This window comes from Triplophysa rosa, linkage group LG8, assembly GCF_024868665.1.
Source record: "Triplophysa rosa linkage group LG8, Trosa_1v2, whole genome shotgun sequence".
In the NCBI taxonomy this organism is placed as follows: Eukaryota; Metazoa; Chordata; class Actinopteri; order Cypriniformes; family Nemacheilidae; genus Triplophysa; species Triplophysa rosa.
In genome coordinates this window covers 18,231,367-18,248,452 of record NC_079897.1, presented here as the reverse complement: position 1 = coordinate 18,248,452, position 17,086 = coordinate 18,231,367, and the positions used below count along the sequence as shown (strand labels likewise).

The window sequence follows — 17,086 nt, the reverse complement described above, 5'->3', positions numbered from 1 at the left end:
TTGATGGTATTGCCTGAAAGAATGGGCGGTGTCTGGCCTTTATAAGCTTTGCCCAGACTTCAGATCATTGCTTGTTTACCTAGTCGAACTACGTCCTACTGCTGTGCCGTGCATTACTCTGTTGTATACTGTGGATACTACAAGGTTGTGTGCTCATTTGGTACAGCGATTTGATACAATTTCCCCCCTTTTGTTGGTTTTTTTTTGTTTGTTTGTTTTTGGTACTTTGGTCTTTTTGTTAACTCTTCACTGCTGGTTTACTGGATTTCGGTGCACATGTAAATAAAACACCATCTTACTGAGAAGTATTCACAGGTCAAGCCATAATTTTTTCCCCTACCTGATACCTTAACACGTCTCGCAGTAGCCTGCTCGAAGTCTACTGTATCACACTTGTCAAAACGAGAAGAGTTTATTTATGATTTATTACTAATAATTCATTTCTCATTGTATGCTTTAAAATTTGTAATATCTTGATAATTACCACCTCACTGATCTCACTGTGGTGCATGTACAAATCAAATACAGAATAAAAAAACACAGAAACTTTTATTGGATTCGTGGTTGTACCATATAAAAGACAAACTTCTCTTGTTGTAGCTATGTACAAGAAATCACTTGACAACATGTATAAAAGAATTATGCTAAAGCAACTAAAAATAGATACAGTCGAGGGCCTAGTCATACCAAAATTAATCAAATTTAAACACATACAGTAAAAAAGATGACACATGCAGTAAAATAGAAAACATCAATGACATCATAACAAAAGTGAGGTCATTAACACCATATGTTTAAGAGTGGTATTTTTTTGTAAAAAATAAAACTATTAGCTGCCATGTGTGCAATGAAAAGTTTAAACAAACTCTTCGGCATAGTATTGCAGTCTTTAAACTATACAGCAAAGCCATTAGTTAAGGTTTCTGTTCTTAAAATCTTACACCTCTGACGTAAGACTAGTACAACAGTGAAACTTTGCAGAAAAAGAAGCTATGTAAATATTCCAATCTGATGGCAGATTTGAAAGTTTCAGAAAGCAGAAGTATGTGAGGTGTCCACCGACTCTGACCATGCCGAGCTCCTCCGTGACATCAGCCCTGCTGGGCGCTTGATTGTAATTCCTAGTGGCCTCAGCATGTCCAGCACCTGCTGCCGAAATTTCACCCCCACGAAAGCGTAAAGCACTGGGTTGACACAGCAGTGTAAGTAGGCCAAGGTGGAAGTAGCTGTGAGTGCTACATCCAATGCTGTTCGGCCGGCACAGGATGTTTGGTTATAGATATTGTCATTGATATTGTGAACGGTGTCAATCATGAGGGTGATGTTATATGGTGTCCAACTGATAAAGAAGGCCAGTACCAGGGCTACGATGACATGCATGGCCCGCTTCTTCTGAACGCACTGGGAGCCACTCTTCAACCGCAGCAGGATGCGAGTGTAACAGAACAAAAGCATTGCTGCGGGCAGAGCAAAGCCCACCACATGATAGAGCACATGAGAGGCCAGGCGCAATTTACGATTAGGTATTGAACATTCTGTTTTATCCTGACGTCTAGAGTCCATGGTGGCCTTGAGGAACATCCAGTCAGGAATTGAGAGCAATAGGCAGAACAGCCAGACGGTCAGACAGCAATAGTGTATCACCATGGGCTTCTTACGAGAATACATCTGCACTGCGTGGATGATGGACAGGTAGCGGTCAAAACTGATGCAGGCCAGCATGAAAATTCCACAGTAGAAATTGATCTGATGGAGAAAGAGAGAATATTGTGAAAGATAAGCATAAATATTTTTATTAAGATAAGCACAAATATCCCTGTTCAACTCATTCAGCAGATATTTATATGCTGTATGGCAACATTCTATTACTTTCTCAGGACTGCACTGTTTTGTAAATATTCAGTGAAATCTTTCCCCACCCTGAACAGAGCTCCTGTGAGTTTGCAGAGTCCCGTGCCAAAGCTCCATCCTTTCACTGCCTCTACCGCCCACAGTGGCAGCGTCAGCAGCAGCAGAACATCAGCTAAACTCAGATGAAGAATGAAGATGTCCGTGACATTCCAGCTCATCCTTTTCTTCCACAGCACTACAAGCACCAGACCATTTCCCACCAGCCCCACTACCAGCGCCAGAGAGTAAAGGACTGGAATAAAAATGGAATCAAAGTGCATGCTGGACTCCGGACCACACACATCACCACCAGAATAGTTATAATCATAGCTGTAGTTGTAGCTGGAGTTGTAATCAGGAGACAAGTCAAGATCAGTTGCTATAATGGTGACTTTTCTGTCAAAAACCATTGTCTGGAATTAAAAGAAGTGGAAAAAGAGTGAAATTAGATTCTATTTAATCCATTAAGAAGACATTTACATTTATTCATTTGGCAGACACTTTTATCCAAAGCGACTTACAAGGAGAGCATATAAACATTTTGTCAACACGCTAAACAGTAGTTTACTTAAAACTTTAAAGCTGGATCCAAAGCAATTTACATTGCATTAAACTATACATTTGCATCAGAGAATTTAGACAAAAACCTAGGCCAAGAGTCAAGCTTCAACTTGCATATTCTTACAAAATGCAATTTGCTTATTTCTAAGATGTTAGTTTAGATACTTATTTTTTATTACCAGAAGAGGGCAATGAGCTCTTGTCTGATATAATGCTGGATATAATGGCAGGGTGTTTCTCAATCCTTTTGTCTACATTAATTATATATTTAATATATTTATCTATGTATATATACAGTATATATAGATATATATATATACTGTATATAGCATTTATCTATACACTTTTTGTGAAATTACACAAATGCTTTTTTGCAGTCAAGTGCTTTCACGCTTAAGTAAATGATTCATTTAAACAGTCAAAGGGTAAAACCATCTTAAACCACACTCATCTTTGATTTCCCATCAGTCATAATACAATTCAGATGCACACCATTTTTGTAAACAAGATCAATCTTCTATGACCTTTATAGTTGTTGCTGATGTAACACCTTTCTCATATTACTAGAAAAAGTGCCATTTACGTTTTCATAAAGTGTATGAGTCTACTGAACCCATTGGGGTGGTTTCCCAGAAAAGACTTAGATTAAGCCAGGAGAAAGTCTTAGTTAAAATTAAGACATTTAGGTAACTTTTATAATTGTGCCTTACAAAAAAATACTGGTATACATCTTGAGACAAAACAACGGCACTGATATACTTTACTAGGATATGCCAGTGCAAGTTGATTTCAGTTAAACCAGTTTAAACATTTCTTTAAGTCTATTGTTTAACATGCCTTAAGCCATGTCAAACTACCCTGTCATGAACCTACTCTGTAACGGAAACTAAGTGTTTAACAATGTTCTTAGTTTGAAAGTTCACTTAAAAATGATTATTCTGTCAGGATTTATTCAGCCCCGTGTCATTCAGAATCTGTATATGGCTCTTTCTTCTGTAAAGCACAAAATATTTTTTGTGTCCATACAATGAAAGTCAATAGGGCTAATGTTGTTTAATTACCAACATTCTTCAAAATATTGTTTTTGGTACGCAGAAGTAATTTAGGTTATTTTATAAAGTAATATAGGTTTGGAATGACATGAGGACCCAAGTTTCGTTTTTTGGGTGACCTATCACTGTAAATCTTTAAACAATGATGGGACTGATGCTCATCATTGCACAAAAGCACAAGGTTAATAGAAGAAAATTCAAAGCTTTTTAAAACAATATATTGATCTGCAGGTGTGAAATAAATACAACAAAAATAATTTAGAAAACATAAGTTGAGCATGTACATTGAGCATGATACAATGTAAGAATTAACAAAAGAGATATAGTTTCCTCAAAAACAGACTGAAAAAGCCCTACCTATGTTAAATGTGAAATCTCTCAGAAGGTGACAGCTGGCCAAATGATTGACACATTGAGAGCTGCAGCTCAATTATAGTTGTAAAGTTCACTGGGGAGGAGACAATGATAGGGCACCGGGGTTTAGAGGAAATACTGTAAGATAAAAATCAGTAGTCAAGTCATTCACAATTCTATTTATAAATGTCATTTTACTTTCTCAATGAAATGTTTCACTCTGTGTAATCCAGATTTGTACGATTTGCACACAGTTGTTGTTTATTACTGATTATTTTTTTAAACTAAAAAATTAAACTTCTTAATCAGTCTGCTCATTCATCAAAATCCTAGATGCTTACATATTGCAAACTGCAAGTAAAAAACTACAAAGACAAGACAACTTGTCTAGTGTTCTGAACGGATCATTGGGGGTTTTGTACAGTATATGCAGTGCATTTTAAGATTTTTTCCAACATCAAACTATAATTAAACTGAAGTCCATTTTGTTTTTGTAGATAATTGTCTGTTGTTCTATTTTAAGTATTGCTGATTTGTTTTCTGTTAGTCTGATATGAAATTTTTCATTTGTCTAAAAAAGTGATTGGTACTGCAAACATACCTTTAGTTCTTTTTTTTTGCTTGTCTGATTCACCAGCACATGAGACGGGATGTTTTTTTCACACCTTCACACCACGTCCTGTAGGTCTATTCTCGATTTATTTTGTGAGCAGTGATGTGTGTCTTTATGCGCAAGTTTCATTCTTGGTTTTGGTTGTATAACTTTTTGTGCAGAGATTTAGCTCTGTGTGTCAGGATGAATCTGAATCATTGTCCTAATTCATTACATGAAATGTTATGTTTTGAAATCCAAACACAAATCCATCTACACTGTGTTCAATAATTAAAATTTTAAGCAAATATAAAAACCCAGCAATGGGTTGAAAAAGCCCCAGCTGAAACTGTAAAAAAATGTAATTTTACAGAATTGTACTGTATTTGAAATGCGGTCAAAAACAGTCAAAATACAGAAGAAGGCTACAAATTTACAAGAAAAACAGGGGAAACATGTAATTTTACAGGGGAAATTTTTATTTTTTACAGTGTAGATTTATTACAGTTTTTCTTGATTGCTAACACACAATTCATGAAACAATTTACCATTTTCTGACAACTATAAACACATTCTCATGACAATACACCACCTTGTACAAACCCTACACACAAACAGCATCATTTTGCAATGTTTTGACCATGTTCTCATTCAGATAACACAAACACACAATATAATGAACTGAAGTGTCAAGATGTAAACTCAAATAGCACACATTTGTCCATCAGTAAACGTTCAGTTGCAAAACTGATGACACACCAATCAGAAACTCAGGATAATATCAATAGGAGCACAGGTAAGTGTGTCCTGTCCTGTCTACTGGGCTTTATACTACTTACTGTAAACATACAGTATAATTACAGTACACACTTTATATGAGAGAAATTTCACTATTCTGTATCCAGTAAGCTGTAGCACGTGTACACCCTTTTTACCTGTTCTGTATTTTTGCAGAATATACAGAATACTTTTATGAAATTGGGCCAAAGGTGCAGAGGATGCCATATTTTTTACATTGCCTCCTATTGACAAATGGCTTCAATGTATTGTTTCCTTTATCGTCTCTGTAAGTGGCTTTGGATAAAAGCATCTGGTAAATGCCTGAATGTAAATGCGATTTGTGCAGTTTTGTACTGTATTGTGTTGCATATTGTTCTTTGGACTTTTCTTGTCTTGTAAGATTATCTTCATCTACTTTACAGTAGTGTAATGTTTTATTTTTTCCTAAAGCTCATTCTTGCACTTTGCTCTATCTGCACTCTTTTTTATGTTGTATATTCTAATAAACACTAAGCTGTCAAATTATTCTTGAATCTCACTATGAGGTATTAGTAACAGTGTTTTGAATTGATCTCACCAGTGTCTAAGACTATGTTGCAGTGTGGGTGTTTTTGAGGGCTTGTGTGTCATATCTGGGGGAACAGTTTGGTTTTTCAGCAAGTTTGAATGGTTTTGAGAAGAGAGCTTCATTTTGACCTGAAAATAAGATGTTTGTGGAATTGTGTGAGATGTTATGGATTTGTGTTTACTGTTTTGAGAATACGAGGCATAATTTCAAGAAATGTGTTTAAGCAATCGAGAGAAACTGTAATAACCTATGCTATTAGGGCTTACTGTGTTCAAGTGAAAGGTACAAAAATAAAAAAGAGAATAAAGAAGTGAAAAGAGAACTGAGAGAGGATAAACATTGATTTAATTTATACAGTTGATAGCTAAAGATACTGTACACAGGAACATCAGATGATCAGATTAGATCTGGACAAACTGAGATTCAAGAATGTAGAATTCTTACAATTTAAATTTTAAATTGCCACTCCTTACAAAACAAAAAGATATGGGAATGTACCGGAAAATATAATGCAATTAAAAATACATTTCCATATATTAGAACCACATGCTTATATTTCTCAATATATGAAAATCGGCAATTTGTATGCATTATTAAATATATTGTAATAATAACACAATTCACAAATATATTCAGCCTCAAATACTGTTTGATTTGCACCTTGTCCAATTAAGATGTCAATATCTAAAGACATCTTATTGGACAAAATAGCAATTGTCACGTTTAACAAATATTCTTCTCATGTATCTCTCATGTACAGTATGTGTTATCACTAATCCCTAGCACCGCAATCCTAACACATTCAAATTTTAGATCAGTCAATTTGTTAGACTGAGCCTTTTGACAGTTTTCTTTTTTTGCGTCCACATTGCTTTTTCATCATTTGCAAAAGTTCACTTTAAAGTTATTATTTATAAATCCTCATGTTGTTCCAATTTTTTTAATGAATATCCTGCTTACTCTTGAAAGTGAAAAAACTGAGACTGCATCTCAGAGACCTATTGCAGATGAGCAAAATACAATTGCAAAAAAGAAAATACATATTCATATATATATATATATACATATACTATATATCGTCGCTGTCGGGCGGAAACCTCCAATGTCCAAATTTGGTCAATTTCATATTTTTTCACAAATCGATGCTATTGGTCAGTCCCCATGTGGGTCTGTTATTTTTACAAACTATTAACCAATCTAAAGTGTTGAAAATAGCTTGAGATCAAATCTCTTAACTCCATTGGACACTTCAACTGTCTGAGAAGTCTCGTAACCACCTCTTCTTCACTCCGCGGGAGCTTCTCGGCATTACGTCTCCTGATTGAAAGTTTTTTAGACAATAACGAGTGAAAATAGTTGGGTTAGATACATTTGAGTAGGTCTGTTTTGTTAAAAATCGATAGCTGTAATGCTTCGGTGCAGAAGGAAGTCCGTGAGCCACGAAGGTAAATTTGCGAGCAGATTTGGCTACTTTCCGCCTATTAGACAGCCTAGTCAGCTCATCGTTTTTTGTATTATATCACTTATAGTTTTTAAACCTTTAAAATAGAGTTTAGGAAGATGTATGTAACCACAGTCGTTAGCTTTGGTTAACAATTGAAGCCTTTTCTCTTGTCAAGAGGCTCAACGCGACCGCCGACTTTATTTGCGTGCAGATTAATTTCCGCCTATATTAGACAGCCTGTTTAACGTTTTATTTTGGTATTGCATCACTCATAGCTCTAAAGTTTAAAATAGAGTTTAGGAAAATGTACTGTATGTAACCACAATCATTAGCTTTCATTAGCTCTTAAAGCCTTGTCTCTTGTCAAAAGGCTCAACGCGACCGCAGACTTGATGAACACTGCTGGCAGCAGCGACGTCTGTGTCCGTACCATTCTTATCAATGACAGCGTAATCTCGTATCTCCCTGCTCCCGATCCTTGTATCTCCGATTAAACATGGTTTTGGGGAAATGTTGTGTTAATGTTGGTACACATCAGTATATGATAGCAATATAAGGTATAATACCAACTTTAACGATACAATGTTTAATAACTAAAAAAATATGCAGTTTTTTTAAGTTCCTGAAAAATAATGGTTTTGGAGATACGAGGATTCCGCCCGACAGCGACGATATACTGTATGTCTTGCAGATGTAAATGCAGACATCAGATGTCTGCGTGTGTAACTAGTCTGCTGCAAGCAGGCCTCGAACCGGCAATCGGTCCAGCATGGGAGATGGGTGCCCTAAAAAAGAGGCTAAAGACCACAGCCTCTTACATCTGTCGCTAGAGCACCTCTTGAGGTCAGGGAGTGTTTTCCTTCACTATCATGTTGTTCCTAAAGTAATGCCAAAAGTAAAGTTGCTTAAGTAATGCCAAAAGTAAAGTAATCTGACATAAGTCCATCCTAAATGGATGTCAAAGAAGTTTTGTGTTTTGGAAAGATGGAAAAACAGGATGTTTTTATAATACAATGACCTGTTACGTGTCAAAAGATCATGAAAATCTTAATTTACTAATTCACGACCCTTTTAAATTAAACATGCCTCTATATTTATGTACTATATTATTTATATATTACTTTTAGGGAACTTGGCAGTTGGCAGCTAAACAAACACTTAACTAACAGAACATGCAGTAAATCACAAAACTCAAACCAAGTTCTGTAAGAAACTCTTTGCAGCAGTAAACTGATTTTTAAATGTTATGATATTTTGGTGGACTGCTGTAATTTGTTCTTTTCTATAATTTACACTTATAAATACTTATAATTTAAGAACAAAGGAAACACAAGGGGTGTAAATGCACAGAGAAATTAAGGCAAACAGGACACAGGTGGACACTATTAGAGTGGTGCAACAGGGACAGGACTACAACAAGTAACTGAAACAAATTTACAAGAGGAAGTAACAACTACTCAGGGGTGCGTTTCCCGAACAACGACATAACTCGCTGGTTAACCTCCATAGTACAATGCATCGTTGGGTAAATTAAAGATGTAGTTACGACTGTTTCCCGAAACCGTAGTAACTCTGTCGGAGATCATTGTTAGAACCAAGTTGGTTCAGTAATCTAGTTGATGACGCTACACAGGTGGTGGAGTAATGACGTCTACTAATAAATACGTTCAGATCGAATTAACATCAAATTCTTGCTGTCAATAACATACATTGCATTTAAGGACTACTTTTGTTATTCTATTTTTGTTAACTGTTGTTTTATTTCACAATATTTAATTCATTTTTAAGTGTCCTCCTATATCATTCCTGTAGCTCAGTGGTTAGAGCATGGCGTTAGCAACGCCAAGGTCGTGGGTTCAATCCCAGGGGATTACACATACTGTATTTAGAAACAAATGTATAGTATAATGCAATGTAAGTCGCTTTGGATAAAAGCATCTGCCAAATTCATAAATGTAAATGTCATTCCGCCCAGTGATTCCCCAGGGTCATAGAGCACGCAGGTCATGCGCATGCGCACTTTTCAAACAACAGCGCTTCTATTTTCTTGACAAACTAAAAGATGTAAACTTTACTTACTTACTTGGATCAAAAGCTTGATGCATGTAAGTCTACATGTCATAATAATAAGGAGCGATGCTTCTAACCAGCTCTAGACCTGTAGTTCCAACCACGCAACTCTGCGATGCTGCTTGCGATTGATCGTTGGAACGATGGTTTTGGGAAACACCTAAATCGTGGAACGACAGAACTTGCGACCATAGTTGGCTAACGATGCGTTTGGGAAATTCACCCCAGATTGTGAAACAGGACTAAATAAACACGCAGACATATGACATACTGTCAATGTTGGGTGTAACTAGTTACTAAGTAATTAGTTACTGTAATTTAATTACTTGTCTCTTGAAAAGGTTTTTTTTGTAATTTAATTACAATTACTTCTGATGTAATTAAACTAAATACTGTGTGTAATATATGTGTGCAATAGTGAAATTGGCATAAAAATTCAAAGTTTAATGTATAATTCTCACATTTGTAATACTTTGGTCAGTTAATAATAGTGCTTTATGTAGTTTTATATTATTTATTTGAATTAATTAAAAGAGCCATTTTATGTCTATTCTTGAATCACTTAACTAATCAAGGCTGATGTAGGGTATAGAAAAAGTAATTAAATACTTTGTGGAGCGAGTAATTTGTACAGTAATCTAATTACACTATTGAATATGTAACTAGTAATTAACTCATTACTTAACCTAACACTGTGTACTGTATATTTAAAACTATCTGTCCATCCAATATCAAAGTCCACTTGTCCTCTGTAGGGCTGCAGAAGGGTTGTGCAAGCCTCATCCCAGCCACATGCAAAAAAAAGTAAACAAATGGCCAGTCCATCACAGTACTTACTCTGAAAGAAACAACTAAAGGGAAAGAGCAGATTGGACACTTAATGCTTTTCTTATTGTTTATAACCTTTTATTTTCAGCACACATTTACAGTTCTGTGTCTTGATTGTAGTGTTTTGCCAGAATGATTGGTTGAAAATAACCCAGTTGTGAATAAGTGAAACATGCTGCAGGTGTCAGGTCTCGTTTCATTTGAGGAACTGAGAATACTAAAACGATAAATCATTTTCATGACACTGCACAACTTCCAAAAAAGATGCTCACTTGTGTAACAATTATACTGTCATTGTACTATTTTTGGGGGGGAAAACGACCCATTTATTTCCACACAGAGGAAATTCTTTTTAGTTGTCAAAACAAAAGTTGTGGGGTTAAAACAAGAAGCCTGTTAAGTCAAATAAAAAAAAGATATTAAAAAAGTATTAATCGCATGTTAGGTTTCTATTTAGGGAAAAGAGACTAAACAGCTGTTGCTAAGGAATCGTAACATCATATGTAACCAAGAAGTAGGTATACCTCCTGAGAAATAGGCCTACTTGATAAGCAGTAGATCATATAACATTTTACACTATAAAATGGTTAGTTCCAGCCCTTGATTGGTCTTAGCAGTGTTTGATCGTGATTAATAATAGTGACTAATAATAACTTTATGACCACTGCACCAGAGATACTCTATGATCTAATAATTACACATATAGCAAACTGCGTCGTTCAACAGCTAACTTGGATCACATGAGGTACTTTAGCATATCATATCATGGGAATGTGTCATGATTCTGCCTCATCTTGTCATGTCTTTCTTGATCTTGTGGCAGAATCACGGCAGGATCCCCTTTTTAATGTGGAGAGAAGCATTTTGGCCCACTTGGCCTTCCACATGCGCTCTCCAGGTCTCGTCTTTGCCCCGCCCTCTTGTATCCCTCGTTATTGATTGTTAATTAGTTCATGCCCCGCTCCTGTCCCTTCTTGATTTCCTTCCCTTTAAATAGTCCTCATGTTCCGTTGTCCTGTGCTCGGTTATTGTGTTTGTATTACTTTGTATAGTATCGCTTGTGTGCTGTGTATAGTACTTATGCTTACCTGTTTACCTGTTCCATATGTTCATGCTCGTGTTCCTGTTCCTGTTGTCAAAGATCTTGTCCAGTCTAGTAAGTGTGCAGTCTAGTTTAATTTTCAAGTGTTGTTTATTTTTAGTTTATTGATAGTTAGTCTACATCCTGTCTTTACTCTGCTTGTCCTGTTATATCCCATCGTGGGTCTTTGTTTTGTGTTTTTTGAATAATAAATACCTTTTTGTTTACCCCTAAACGCTGCCTGCAATTGGGTTCTCCCGAGCGTTTCATGACAGGAATGACTATAGCACTACAGTTCCCAAAAGTACCGTTTAGTATAAAACATGTTGAAGATTAGCAGACAGACAATTCATTGAATGATACGTTATTTCTATCTTCACAAAAGAAGTTTATTCAGCGTAGTAAAGCTTCTCCTCCATTGACATCAGTTAAAAAACAGCTCTGGTCTTTATGCGTTAAGCAATGTTAACATTTTCATCATTGGAACCTTGTATCTCCATTTTTCAATTTATTTTTATAATCATTACAATTGCATGTAACGTACAGTTGCAAACGTGACTTTTTCTACAGCACATCCTCTCGTACCTCACTGCGTAAGCAGTTTATGACAGCTGAATACTTGGTAACTGACGACTTGTGAAACAACAGCTACAAACAACGCCGTATTTGATGGCTTTAAAAGCCCCCATTTCCTCCCTGTACACGATCAGAAAATGACACACCACATTAACACGTTCTTACCCAGTTTGCTGGAAACATAGGAAGACTGCTGAGAGAAACTAGAGTAACGAGATGACCACATAGCAACATATTCCTCCACCCCAATGGTTTGATCTTTAAACCTTTACAAGCACTATACTAGAGCTCTGACTGTGACTATTCTGAATGCTATTTTAGAAAAGATACGTGTGCTTGAGTCTCCATGCCCGCTGTACCTCTGCGGTTTCCTGCGCTGTGCAAAATAAAGACAGGAAATCTCACTTTTCTTCCAAAGCTGTTTGGGGGATTGTTTAATTCGAAGTATTTTGTTATACTCAACTCAACTCTCAACTCAACTTTATTTATATAGCGCTTTTTTACATGTTTCATTGTTACAAAGCAGCTGTACATGAGACATATTGACTATAAGCAAAACAATTAAAGTTGTACCTGTAAAAACAAGAAAAAGGTGAAAACACAGAAGACAGACATACCCCCATGCAAAACACTCCACACACACAATATGCACACGTACTAATACACATAGACATAGACACACACACGAATGCGCAGACACACGGACGCGCAACGCACACACACACGTACACAGACAAGTACGCACACACGCACGCACGCACAGTGAGAGCACACATTTAAGATAAAGGAGAGAGAAGCACAGGTCAAATATAACAGACTATAAATTCCTATATGCAATATTAATTAAGTAAAACTTTAAAATTGTAAATCAGCCCCCACAGCCAGACAAATAGTGCAAAAAACAGTATGCAAACGGTGGCGAGGAACCCAAAACTCCAATCGAGAAAAAAACCCTCAGGAGAACCCAGGCCCAACCAGGGGATTCCAGTTCCCCTCTGGCAAAAGCTGCTGCCTCTGCACAAGCTCCACAGAGCTTGCACAACAAGGCTAAATAAAAATAAATACACTTACTAATAAGATAAATTATAGTTTTAAGATTATCATTAATAATCTAATAGCATTTGAAATTTTGTGGTGAAGACGTGTCAAGTGACCGCGTCCTTCTTTATCCAGCTCTATCATCTCAACTCTTGTCAGATCGCCGCTTCCCATTCTCCGCTCTACCATCAGGTCTGGCCATGAACTGCATCCTGCTCACTGTGGTAACCTTGGAACAATGAGACAAGACTGGCTGAGAGTAGAGTACTGTTCTGCACTCTTTGATGCAACAAGTACATCAGTTGTGTTCCTGGTTCCGGTTGATCTAACTAATGCAGCCTAAATCCTCAGAGGATTTACATTATGGAAGTTTAGTGTATGCAAGATTAAAAAGATGCGTCTTTAGTCTAGATTTAAACTGACAGAGTGTGTCTGCCTCCCGGACAGTGCAAGGAAGACTATTCCAAATTTAGGCGCTAGATAGGAAAAGGATCTACCACCTGCACTTGATTTTGAAATTCTAGGTATTACCAACTGACAGGACGCCTTAGAGCATAATGCACGTGAAGGACTGTAATACAAGAGAAGATCACTCAAGTACTGAGGAGCTAAACCATGTATGGCTTTATAGGTAATAAGCAAGATTTTAAAGTTAACGCGATGCTTTATAGGTAACCAGTGCAAGTTTGACAGAACCGGGCTAATATGTTCATACTTTTTTGTACGTGTAAGAACTCGAGATGCCGCGTTTTGGACCACTTGGAGTTTTTGTAATAAGCCTGCAGGGGAACCACCTAACAGTGCATTATAGTAATCTAGTCTTGATGTCATGAATGCATGAATTAACTTCTCTGCATCTGACATTGACAGCATATGACGTAGTTTAGATATATTCTTAAAATGGAAAAACGCAATTTTACAGGTGTTGGCGACGTGGCTCTCAAATGACAGATTACTATCGAATAGAACGCCAAGATTCTTTGCTGACGATGAGGGTTTTTTGGAACATCCGTCAATAGTTAAGCAGTATTCTTGGTTGTTACGTATAGCAGTTTTCGGTCCAATAAGTAACACTTGTTTTGTCCGAGTTCAGTAATAACAAGTTGTTACTCATCCAGTTTTTTATATCCACTATGCATTCCATTATTCGATGGAACTGCTGTGTTTCATGAGGCTTCGAGGAAATATAAAGTTGAGTATCATCAGCATAATATACCTGATAAATTACTCTGGTCAAACTCACTAATTTGGAGATGTAGGATTAAACACTCTTTTTAGGCTGGTCTGGTGTTTATAGACAACCACTTCTTGTTCATTTGGCATTTTATTTATTTAAAGGTGTTTTATTTTTTGTAGTTTATGAAAAATTATATGAGGCAACATTTGCAGCACACAAACAGCTATTTTAATCAGGCACTTACCTCAACTGGTGTTTTTTCTTCAGCATTTGAAAGAAATATAGTTTACCCAAAATGGAAAAAAACATTCATCCTTTACTAACATTAATGTTGTTCCAAACCTCCACTCTATAAAATAGTATGAACAGTATGAACAGACCTAGGATAATTCAAGCCAACGGTTGGATATGTGCATATTTGACCTAACCTCGAGTTGAAACAAGTTTGGCCTGGATAGTTAGGGAGCACTTTGACCACTTTGGTGTATAGTAGTTTGTATAGTAACAGCCCAAGTCCCTATCACTTTCATTATGAAGTGTATTCTTCAGCATTTTAACACCTGTGGTCCTATGGGTTTGAAACCACATAAGGGTGAGTAAACTTTTAACGAAGTGTTAAACCAATAACATAGTGCTCATTTGAAAGCAGTGTAATGAGTTGAAAAAGCTTCTGCATCAAGGTTTGTTTCGTTTTTCTGCTTTTATAATATTCACTTATTTTTACAGAAGCTAATTCATCACCACCTGGTGTGTTATGAGTTATAAGCTAGCCTTTTGTTGTCTATCTACAATGCTTTTCACAGAAACCGGAAATTATCAGATGCTGAGGGCTTTAACATTACGGGTATGTGTGAATATTACATAAACGTTTGAATAAGTGCAAACAAATAAAAACTTTGTTTGTTGGGTTGCATGGTTTCAGTAAGAACCTTTAACTTTACAGAACCTTTATTTGGCACAAAGGTTTATCCTTAAAATGGTTTTCATGCCATGAAAGGTAAGAGCAAAGTGGTTCTTTTAAGTACCTCTTCTTTGGAAACCAAAGTAGTTTCTCTATAGCTTTGCTGCAACGAACCCTTTTTAGCCCTTTAATTTCAAGAGTAGCCTATAAGAACACAAAACAACTAAAATACTAAACTGCTAAGACCGCTGTAAATAATGTGTGGTTTTTCAGTTAAGACACTTTTCTCTAGTGTGTGAATAACACATGAATATATAATATGTTAAAAGTAATATTTTACTTTTTTTACTTCTGAACTATCACTGCCTCTGCAACGGCATACTTTCACACCTTACACACCTACACCCCCTTGTGTTCAGCGAATGAGTGGCACCTTGTAATGTCTTCACAAAAGGGCACTAAATTACTTTCCCGCTCGTTCTTCTTCACTACTCCTTGCTGGTGGAACGATCGTTCAAATGAAGTCCAGTTAACCACAAATCTCAAAACATTCAACATCTCAAACAAATCTTTTCCATGAATACTTGATAGGTACATGTTGAAAAAACACAAATTCTCTCTGTCTCTCAACAAATATTGTTCTGGCTTTGTGATAACTAGCACTTATTGTATTATTGCACCCTTATGACAAATAGCTTTATTGTTTCATATTTTTCTTGTAAGTCGCTTTGGATACAAACATCTGCTAAATGTATATGTAAAATGTAGCTACTGTTCATTGGTTAACTATGAGTTTTTACAGGGGTTTAACTAAATAATATAACCAGGGCTCTCAAGTTTTGAACTGAGTTCAGAGTGAGATTTTGGCGGCGGCGGGGGTTTGGGTGGGGACGGGGGGTCTGATCTGAAAAATGTGACATAAATTTGTACAAATAAAAAAATATTTAATTCATCATTTCTTAGTGCAGGTTTGCGTGTGTGTGTGTGTGTGTGCGTGCGTGCGTGCGTGCGTGCGTGCGTGCGTGCGTGCGTGCGTGTGTGTGTGAGAGAGAGATAATGGTTAGTGTTGTTTATTGTAGGTGTTGGTAGCATGTTTTGAGGCCTTCAGCACAGGGGTTGGTGGCTCCCACTTGAAACACTGTGGTTCCAGGCCAGCCATTTTCACTGTCATGATTGATGACAGAGTTCCATCCAGTGCCAAGCTGTTCCTGGTTTTGTTTTTATTTAGTCCAACCATGGAGAAAACCCTCTCAGCTTCTGCATTTGAATGAGGTATCACTAACACTAATGCAGCTATTTTAGAAAGCCTCCCAAACTGGCTGCCAACATGCCTGCTTATGTCCCTCACACATTGATGGGCACAGGAGTTCTCTTGTCTACAGACTGAGCACCAGTAGAAGTAGCTGGTGGTTCCCATTGTGATGTATGGCCATCGGGTTGACCACTCCTTAATCTCTACTTAATCCTCTCTTTTTCCCTGTTTCCAGTGGGTTCTCCACTGTCTCCTCTATGGTGTCCTCCACAGTCTCTTCAATTGACTTATCCTCTACTGACACCCTAGCTGTCTCCTCCACTGCCTCATCTACTGTCTTCTCCACAGTCTCCTTCTCTGACCTGGCCACCCTTTTAGGGAGCTGATCCTTTAGTAGAGCGAAGCATGAAAGAATGCTCATTTGCCTCTTCCCTGACATCTTTTAAATAGACAAATGTAATATTTAATACTATACATTGTCTGGATAAAATATAATGAAATAGCCTAGGCCAAAGGTTTTCACAATGTGAAATGTGTATAATAGTTTTTTCTTTCCTTTCTCTTTCCTTCTGAATCAGAACTAATACTAAACAAGTGTCAGAATAGCTGCTGAAATTAGCAGGGGTGAACACTTGGTGTAGTTGCAGCTAGCAAAGGGATTCACTGTTAAAGCTGACTGTATACTGTTTAAGATATATATTTTCAATTACTGAAAAGTTTTTATGTTTATTAAAATGTCACTATGACAATGTGGACATGTGAAGCTTGACAACATTTAACTACAAACACATTATGTTGAAAACTAGGAAAAATGAGTGCAGATACTTACTGTGTGTGCTTCAGATGTTTTAACCTCTCCACTGAGGAAAGGCAGAATGGGGGAGGGGCTGTCACTGAGGACGTCAGACAATTTCTTAAAGGG

At 36.9% G+C, this 17,086-nt stretch overlaps 1 protein-coding gene across 2 annotated transcripts; it reads right to left on the bottom strand.

The window, feature by feature from the left end:
* Positions 1–544: 544 nt before the first annotated feature.
* Positions 545–12,154, bottom strand: cxcr3.1 (chemokine (C-X-C motif) receptor 3, tandem duplicate 1). Of its 2 annotated transcripts, XM_057340897.1 has the most exons (4): positions 11,962–12,154; positions 3,861–3,995; positions 1,920–2,303; positions 545–1,746 (listed from the first exon to the last, which is right to left on the bottom strand). In XM_057340897.1, exons 3-4 carry the CDS (start codon positions 2,298–2,300, stop codon positions 1,030–1,032), a joined length of 1,098 nt encoding a protein of 365 aa, XP_057196880.1. In that variant the 5' UTR covers positions 2,301–2,303; positions 3,861–3,995; positions 11,962–12,154; the 3' UTR covers positions 545–1,029. The 2 variants fall into 2 exon arrangements, with proteins under 2 accessions (XP_057196880.1, XP_057196879.1); XM_057340896.1 differs by lacking the exon at positions 11,962–12,154 and having other exon boundaries at positions 3,861–4,750.
* Between the last annotated feature and the right edge of the window lie 4,932 nt (positions 12,155–17,086).

Bases quoted from the DNA above. Each gene is read 5' to 3' on its own strand.
- cxcr3.1 (XM_057340897.1), bottom strand. From the start codon at position 2,300: ATGGTTTTTGACAGAAAAGTCACCATTATAGCAACTGATCTTGACTTG. The intron at 1,747-1,919 runs GTGGGGAAAGAT...TTTCTCCATCAG, and splicing joins TCACAGGAGCTCTGTTCAGG to ATCAATTTCTACTGTGGAAT.